The 9,141-nt window shown below is 35.2% G+C and overlaps 1 protein-coding gene across 2 annotated transcripts in view; it reads right to left on the bottom strand.

Annotated features, from left to right (window-relative positions):
• Positions 1-9,141, bottom strand: part of LOC111446686 (germinal center kinase 1-like) — a 17,811-nt gene that overhangs the window by 5,064 nt on the left and 3,606 nt on the right. The window contains exons 4-14 of one of the 2 annotated variants that reach the window (XM_023085609.1): positions 5,198-5,225; positions 5,003-5,125; positions 3,204-3,315; positions 2,821-2,858; positions 2,668-2,721; positions 2,201-2,269; positions 1,972-2,088; positions 1,786-1,854; positions 1,151-1,230; positions 740-862; positions 388-634 (exon numbers count right to left, since the gene is read on the bottom strand). In XM_023085609.1, coding sequence (XP_022941377.1) covers positions 388-634; positions 740-862; positions 1,151-1,230; positions 1,786-1,854; positions 1,972-2,088; positions 2,201-2,269; positions 2,668-2,721; positions 2,821-2,858; positions 3,204-3,315; positions 5,003-5,125; positions 5,198-5,225 — 1,060 coding nt within the window. Of the gene's footprint in view, positions 1-387; positions 635-739; positions 863-1,150; positions 1,231-1,785; positions 1,855-1,971; positions 2,089-2,200; positions 2,270-2,667; positions 2,722-2,820; positions 2,859-3,203; positions 3,316-5,002; positions 5,137-5,197; positions 5,226-9,141 lie in introns of both variants that reach the window. The other variant, XM_023085610.1, reaches the window with a different exon arrangement.

A 9,141-nucleotide genomic window follows, 5' to 3' on the forward strand; every position in this document is an offset into this window, starting at 1 on the left:
AAGGTTTTTTTTTTTTTTTTTTTTTTTTTTTTGTTGCAGGTTTCCTTACTAAACTCGGCTGCAATAGCAAGGATAATTTAGAACTTCTGGAACAAATAAAGGTCCTTGAAGCCTTGCTATTGCAGATAGATTTACTTTGAACCTACAATTGCATCGATGATTATATTAAATATCCAGCTTTTTACTCAATTATTCATATTTATAAAGGAGATATCATTTAATTCAAATCCTTATGATGCACTAATTTTATTTAGCAAACGTCTGGGACAAGTGAGGTCAAGATTTCTGTTGTCAAGCAAGCTCCTAATAATCTAGCTGATTGACGAACTAGCAAATATGAATGCAAGAGCACTTGAAGCAAAGAGATTGAAAAAGAGGAGAATTTACATCTTCACTAGCATTCCCCGTATTGTATGAATCTCTAGTGCTTTCTGCTATGTCACGTGGTGCATTTGCAGATGCAGCTAGCCAGTTACCGCTCTCTGCAACTCTACTAGGCGCAGCCTGACCATAAGGAATTTCTGGTTTTCTTTCCCCAACTTGAGGTGGTTTTACACTTCGAACAGTACCTGTACTATGTGGTCCCCCAATGCTAAAGTCCCATCCCGCATTCTTAGGAGTTTTACTCTGGTTGCTGCAATTATAAGTAGTAAGAATTAAACAGCTCACGAATGTGGCATCAACAATGTTTGGCATTTTTTTTTTTAACAGGAGACAGGTATATATTTGGTTTACCCACCTGGCACGAACAGTTTCTTCTCTTAAATTTCTTGATACTTTCACCGTGTCCATTTCACCCATACCCCTAGGACTATTAGTTGGTGTCTCTTCATCTTCCTTTATTTGGTACTTCGGACGTTCTCTACCAAGATCAACAAATAAGATAACTGATGCATCACCTCTTACAAAGACAACTTTATATCATTTGGGTTTCCTCGATTCTTCAGAAGCATTAACACATAAATGTAGGAACTATGGCCTATACATTAGAAAACATGGAGTAAAGGAACACCAAATTCCTTATCCATGCCTAGGACACCAAAAATTTAGAAGAAATAAACAGTGAAGAAAGGGAAAAAGAACAAAAACATGGTAAAGCAATTATCAGAAAACTACCCTATAAAAGTAACAGAAATCAAGTATGACAGACCTTATTCTCTCCAGAAGCCTAGGACTCTTCCTGGCATTCTTAATGAACCGATGCTTCAGAAGCTCTTTGGCACTGGGCCTCTGAAATTAAAAGAGCAAAAAGATACAAGAGACAAATACAAACAAATATAATCGCATAATAGAAGGAAGAGCATATACATTAAAGAGAATGAGAAAGAAAAGGATGAATTATCATTCAATACAAATCCTGAGAGCCTTAAAAATAACCTAAGAATGCCTCAAATATTGATACATTTAGCACATTTTGGGTTGACTTTCAAGTAGCTCCTGATTTCTTATAATGAATATTGAAAAAAGATTAAGGGAAAAAAACCCGTAAATCACTAACATTATCAACCAATTGCAACATATTGACCTACTATTTAAGTACTGTACGAAAGTAATTGAAGAATCACTATACACGTGCCCACTGTGTCATTCATGTTCATTTTCATAGAAACACTAGTTTGTGACTTGTAATCATTTGAATTCCAACCGCATAACTTCCTAGAAAAATCGTACATTCACACTCTACTAACAAAAAAAAAAGTTGATTTGATAATTATAAATTCCACAAATTGTAAAGAATTCAACCAAAACATGGAACCAGTGCATAAGAGAAGAATAATGCTTTACCTCAGCAGGTGTTTTCTTCAGACACAGTGACACTAATTCTTTCATAGGGCGAGAAAAATGTTCATCCAACTGCTCAGAAAACACACCACAAAAGCTACTATGTCATGAAAAATGACACTACACCATTTCATACCAGGAGTTCACCGTTGTCATGAAAAGTGCCGAGTCTAGAGTTATTAAGTGAACCTGAGGTGGATTTTCTCGAGGTATGATAAAAAGAACTCGCATGGGATGAAGATCAGCAAGTGGAGGCTCCCCTTTTGCCATTTCAATAGCAGTGATTCCTAGAGACCAGATGTCTGCCTGCATCAAGTAAAATGTGATCATAGTGAACGAAGAATCAAGTATTGAGAAGTGTGGTTATCATAGAACCAATTAAACCATGAAAACGCCAAATATGGTTCTGAGTACATACCTTCTCATTGTATCCTTCAGAATTCTGAATAACCTCTGGCGCCATCCAGAATGGAGTTCCTACAAATGTCTGCGGTTATGAAATCAGTGATAGGTAACACAAAATTTAGAAGATATCATCCAATAGCATTAGAAGATGGATAAAGGGGAAAAAATAGTCCAGAATAATAAAATCAGCAAATATTTATACAGTAAAAACAACAAGAAAGCAACTCTTTACAAAAAAAATTTTACAAACAGAAAGAATTTACCAAAAACTTTCATATTACTTCTAATAATGATTATAAGAAAATATTTTATGGATCTAACAAGGAAAGAAATAGCAGGAGAAGGAGATAAAATTCTCCCAACAACCAGCCAGCCAAGAGTGGTAAGAAGCCTCATTGGAAAAATTACATAATTCTAATAACGTGAGGAAAAGAACAAAATAATAATGAACGAAGTTCAATATTTCACATCATTCTCTACCTTTCTCCTTGATATTGTCCTTGTTAATTGAGCAGAAACACCAAAATCTGCAACCTGTAGGAATTAAACTTTTAGCCCTTTAAAGCAAAACCCAGCCGTCGTAACAGTTAAATCAAGGCTCACACAAGACCTTTTTATCGTGAAAAATCTAACCTTAACATCACCATTTTCGCTCAGTAAAATGTTTGCCGCTGCAAAGTAAAATACAATCTTTCAAAAGACTAACATAGAAGTGAAACTCATTTATAAGAGTTGCCTATTAACTCTTTAAACTCCACTTTCTTTTTTCTTTTCTTTTCTTTTTTTTTTCTTTTTCTTTTTTCTTTTTTCTTTTCCATTTTCCCCTTGTTGCAGGAGGTGGTGGGAGGGCTAGGAGTGGGCATTATCACCACCTTCATGGATGATGAGCAGTTAATTTTACAAATTAATTGAGTTGTGAAGAAGAAAGAAAACCCTTAATATCCCTGTGGATTTTTCCTTCACTGTGCAAATAATCAATTGCATACAAATTAATTGAGTTGTGAAGAAGAAAGAACCTTTAATGTCCCTGTGGATTTTTCCTTCACTGTGCAAATAATCAATTGCATGCAGCAAATCCCGTAGAATGCATGCCATTGACATTTCATCAAGGGGTGGCCCGGTTTGCAGCTGCAGAATTAGAATTTGTTGGAAGTTTATATGAGAAGTTAGCCAACATATTTGAAGCTTTTGCAATAAAGACATAGGACAATGAATGACATCTCAAATACAAACAGAACTATATTGACAAGAGAGAAATCCAACCATGCAGTTCACTGCATAGAAATTTCTAACACTCTTCGTAGAGTTTCAAATAGAAATTTGATGGATTGCAATTATGTAGGAGTAGCAAGCATGCCAAGAAGAATTTTGGACCTACTATGGTTTTTAGTGGTGTTCAAAAAAACTAATGACCAAAGCCCTGAAGGGGTGGCTCTATTGGCTTAAGGCCCACATTCTCTGAATAACAGCTACTCAGAAGTTGCGTGTTTGAACATTTGGGTGAGTTTAATTGGGAAAACTCTTGATGTTTCCAAAGTACGGGACTTAGGAACAAGGGCAGACTTTTTTCCAAACAAAACCTTTTTTTATAAGAAACAAAAGATTACATCTAATAAATTGAAAACCTATGCGGGTTGAGTTAAGATCAAATACATTTAAACAAAAAGAATTGAGTAGTTTCATGGATGCTTCTAAAATTAATTTGGGTTAACCCGTACTTATTAATAATTAAAAGATATCAGTTTTACTTACTATAAATTGAAATATTATATTTATTTTAAGTTTGTTTCAATGAGAAAACAAATGCTTATAACTAACATTATTACTATGTTTTAGCAAAGTATTGAAAAATTAACTCAAATAACCCAAATCAATCCAACTCATACGTTTTATGATTGGGTTGGCTAATCCTATCAGCTAGATAGGGTATTTTAGTTGGACAATGTGCATCTCAAACAATTGGGCTAAGTCCAAAATGTCTCTTTAACTCAATCTAGCCTATGAACACCTCTCTCCCCTATTAAATACTTGAGATGGATATCGAATTCAAATTCCAGAAGATTGAGCCATAGAACAAAATCTCCACAAGATCACCGCAAGCTGGTTCTATTCAGCTTTTTAGTTCAATATTGGGGCGTGTTTATGTTACTTTTGTTATTCATTTTGTTCTTTTTTCACTCACTTGTGGATTTTGTATCTCTCGAGCATTAGTCTTTTTTTCATTTATTCAATAAAAAGTTTTGTTTCTTGTTTAAAAGAAACTAAATGTCAGTAACCTTAAATACGGTTAGTTTACAGCAACAAATTAAGTTGTTCCAAAAGCTTTGATGTCCATCCTGTTTACAATTTTGAAATTCCAAGGCTTTTTAGAAGGCTACCATTTAACACCCAATGCTCAAAAGTTTTGCCTCCTTTTCTCTTCACTCTCTTTTATTGAGACAATTTCTAGGCTAACTTATATACTCCTAAATTATTCCCCATGCAATTGTTTCGCTTTTACCTTTACAACATATGATATTCTGAAATGCTGCTATATCGCTAGACTTGTGATTTGTTATGTAAGTATTGTGGCTGGATGAGACTTACTGGTTTTTCATGCTGGATTGGATGCTTTTAGTTAGGTATGGGAGCTCGTTGAGCACTTCCTTAGATATTTGGTTTTGTCGCCATGATTTGGTACTTTTATCCTCTGAGTTTGAGCATTTTTAGAGCTAGATTTTAGGCCTATTTCAAATTAAATTTTGTGTAGTTTATTAATAGGTTAGTAGTATACTTCTGTATTACGAGTGGAGCAAGACGCCAAATAGAGACTTACCAGATCTGCAACAGAGCCCCCAGCCATATATTCCATTATTATCCATAACTTCGTCTGGTGGAGATAAGAACCATAATACTCAGTAATGTAGGGCGATCGACATTGTGACAAAACAGAAATTTCCTGGCACAAAACTGAGGTAGATTAGCACCAAAGCACTCACCCAATTCATTTAACTCGCCAGTTAATTTATACCTTCTGAATATCCTCAATTTCATCCTCACTGCAGAAGATTTATTCAAAAACAAATTTAGCAACATCACAGAAAAGGAAGTCCACAAAACATTGGAAGACTAGAACTAAATAAATGAACAATTAAAAAGGGAAACCAATTACTACATCTGTATAAGAAAAAAAAATGAAATGGAGATGTGAAGAAGAATCATCCTATCCTCCAATGCATACAAAATTCCAGTTCAAGGATATTAAATGAATAGCAAGTAAAAACATAGCATGTCAGTCGGCTACATTTTTTTTTTATCCAGTATAAGTGTTACACATGCAAGATAATGTAACACTAAGAACATGGAAATATTTTATTGCTAATAAAGTTACCCCAAACATTATTATCAATTCCCAGAAATAGCTTATTCCAAGCAAACTAATAAATAAGATCAGATATATTTTCTTCAATAGTTGCCTCGCCTACAAGGCAAAGTAAATAAAAAAAAAGTAACATAGAATTTAAGCCAAGATTATAATCCAACATCATATCTCTTCCTATCATGAAGGGAAGGGTGAAAACACGACACCCCTCTTTCCTTCATACCTGACATGCTTCTCAGGTAGATTCTCTGCATGTGGTTGGTGACAGCCATTAAAATAATAATACACAAACAGCAAAGTACCCCAAAATTACAGGAACTTTGAGTTAAGACATTCATAATGAACTTTAAGTATAGCTATAGAACCAATGAATCTGTTTCGGCATTTGGATTCAAGCAAGCTATATATATACCATGACAAATTCCTTTTCGATCCTCTCAGTCCCAAGTAACCTATACTATCCACTATATAGGTAAAGCTAGCAATATATTCCTGTCCACACATAACCTGCTAGCTTCTTGCGGATGCTATGCTACCATTTTTCTTCAGAACCAAACTGGTAACAATTACAAGTATCAATAAAACCAGATTATAGAACTCTGGTCAAATTACTTGCACATTCAAGTTATAGAAAGCAAAATAATCCCCAGAACTCGGAAAGTTCCATGACATAGGTCTCATTTGAAGCAAGAGTACCCTTCCAAAAACTAAGCAATAGCTTCTTTTTTTCTTTTTTTCTTTTTTTTTTACTTAGCAATAGCATTAAATGTTGACAATGAGAAAGCTCTCATCTGGTCTATGGCCGCTCTTATAATCAGTTTTACCCACTCATACAACATGCATCCTAGAATCATTCCAATAAATAACCAAGAAGATTCAATCTTGATCAGCAAACTGTCCATACAATGTAATGGTCTCTATATCTCTCGGCGGGCACATGAAAAATTCAGCGAAAGAGTCACCCAGAGGCATGAGACACTTCAATAACTTGGTCAAACAACAGATGGCACCCACCCTGACATCATCGATAGATTTCTGGCTACAAAATGTTTCCTCGAAAAATTCATCGGTGTTCAAAGACTGAATAGATCTATATCCTATCATTATCCCATTGTACTTTCCAAGGGCTGTTATAAATGGGGCCTCTCGCCCTTCCGTTTCTAGAATATGTGACTTAACCATTCTGAGTTTTTGTCAATGGTAGAATACTGGTGAAAGAACACGCCCCTCCATGGATGGTTGGGGCATAGTTTCATCAACAAACTTAAAATGTTAAAAAAAAGTCCTAAAGAAATCGAACAATGAGGTTAAAAGAAACCAACTTCTTACTCAAATTGCTCTCCTTGATCAAATGGAGGAATCTAGCTCTATCACATTAGTTCAACACACACAAAAATGTTTATGAAAACAAATCTATTTCTGTTGTCAACAAAGGAAGAGCAATCTTGAAGACAAAAATATAAAAAACGATGGCTAGAGGAGGACGACATAAGCTCTAAATTTTTCCATTGTAACATGATTTAAATGAGATGAAAGAGTACCATTGTGGAAATTCTATCGATACAAGGTAGAAGTTTAGTAAACGAAAATGAAATTGTATTAGAATTTGTCCTTTTACACGCCCTTACATACAAAGGACGATACCCTCATCGAATTTCCGCAAAATCTTGACTGGAGCCCAATCCATCAACAACAAGCAACATCCCTTGAGGTTGCTTTTACCGAAGAAGAGGTAGGGAAGGCGATATAGCTCTTGGGCTCCGACAAAACTCCAAGACTTGATGGTTTTGCCTCAAAATTTCTTTAAAAATGTTGGAATATTTTGAGTGCTGATATCATGAGAGTGTTCCAAGATGTGAAATTATCAACGGCAGCCTAAATGAAACATACATCTATTTGATCTCAAAGTGAAAGGATGCGCTGTCACAGATTTTCACCCCATAAGTCTTACGATTGAACAATACAAAATCATAGCAAGAGTGCCAACCAGAGCGTCTTAAAATGATCCTACCTTTAATGATTACTAGGCAGCATACAACTTTCGTAGGACGGCAGATCCTCGATAGATCCCTCATGGCGAATGAACTTATAGATGAATGGAAAAGAAAGAAACAAAAAGGTGTAGTCATCAAACTTGACTTGGAAAAAGCTTTCGACAAGGTCGAGTGAACTTTCCTCGAAAACATTCTTATAGCAAAAGTCTTTGGCCCAAAATGACGAGGGTGATAAAAGGTAGCATTTCATCCACAAAACTTCTCCATCATCATAAATGGAAGACCGAGAGGGAAGATTCATGCCCACGAGGTCTTCGACATGGGAAACGACTATCCCTTTTTCTTTTCATAATGGTAATGGATTGCGTCAGTCACTTACTCGCCAAGGTCAAACATAAAGGGTAGATAAAAGGCTTTTAGGTTGGAAATAAAGGCTTATGCACCAACCACCTTTAGTTTGCAAATGGCATAATCCTCTTCTTTGATTTGTTAGATGTCTCCTCCAAGAAAAAAGCATGTAAAAACCTACAAAAGATTCTCGTAACAAAATATCAATCTCCAAAAAACAGAAATTATGGGTATCAATGTTGGCACAAAGATTATCGAAGACCTTGCTAGCAAATTTGGTTGTAAAAATGGTAAATGGCCGAATATGTACCTAGGATTATCCTTCCATGGGAACCAGAAATTCTTCTCCTTCGGGAAGACCATTATTGAAAATTAGAAACAAGGGTATGAACATGGTCATCATGTTATACTTCGAAAGGCTCACCCGAATACAAGCTACATTGTCCAACCTATCCACTAAATACATGTCTCTATTCAAAATACCACAAAAAGTGGCTACGGATAGAAAGGTTATTCAAAAACTATTTATAGAAAGATGGCTCCCGCCTTGTTCGATGAGATATTATAAACCTCCAAGCAGACAAGTGAGGACTTGGTCTATTTTCAACAAAGCTGAAAAATAAAGCTCTCCTCATGAAATGAATATGGAGATATTATCACGAAGACAACGCCTTGTGGTGAAAACTTATAAAGGCAAGATATACTTCTACATCACATACAAATAGATCCCCTCCATCTTCTGCAAAGGGGCCATGGAAGTACATTTGAAACACCAAAACCTCATCAATACCTGAATTTTCCATAGGGTGGATGATGGAGGAAACACGCTTTTTTCCAAGGAGGTAAAGGATTTATGGGACATGACCTTAACGTACCACCCTTTCATGAATGCAAAAGCTCTGCTATGGAAAAATCTCATTTTGGTTGTCTTTTGAGATCTATGGAACGAAAAGTTAAAGAATATGCACGGAGAAGACACAAACTTATAGAAAGCTCTTCGACAATGTTGTTTATCACGCTACATCTTAATGTAAACTGTCTAATACTTTTATTTCCTGTAGTCACATTTCTCTTATTGTAAATTGGGAAGGTTTTCTGTAAACATTATGGATAACACATCCTTCGGGTGTATTTCAACCATCAATGAAATTGTCACTTAAAAAAAAAAAAAAAAAAAAAAATTGTCCATACAATGTGGATGAATTTGTTAAAGACTTCCCTTTTTTTTTTTTTTTTTTTTTTTTTTTTTTT

Source organism: Cucurbita moschata, unplaced genomic scaffold (assembly GCF_002738365.1).
Source record: "Cucurbita moschata cultivar Rifu unplaced genomic scaffold, Cmos_1.0 Cmo_Scf00008, whole genome shotgun sequence".
NCBI lineage: Eukaryota > Viridiplantae > Streptophyta > Magnoliopsida > Cucurbitales > Cucurbitaceae > Cucurbita > Cucurbita moschata.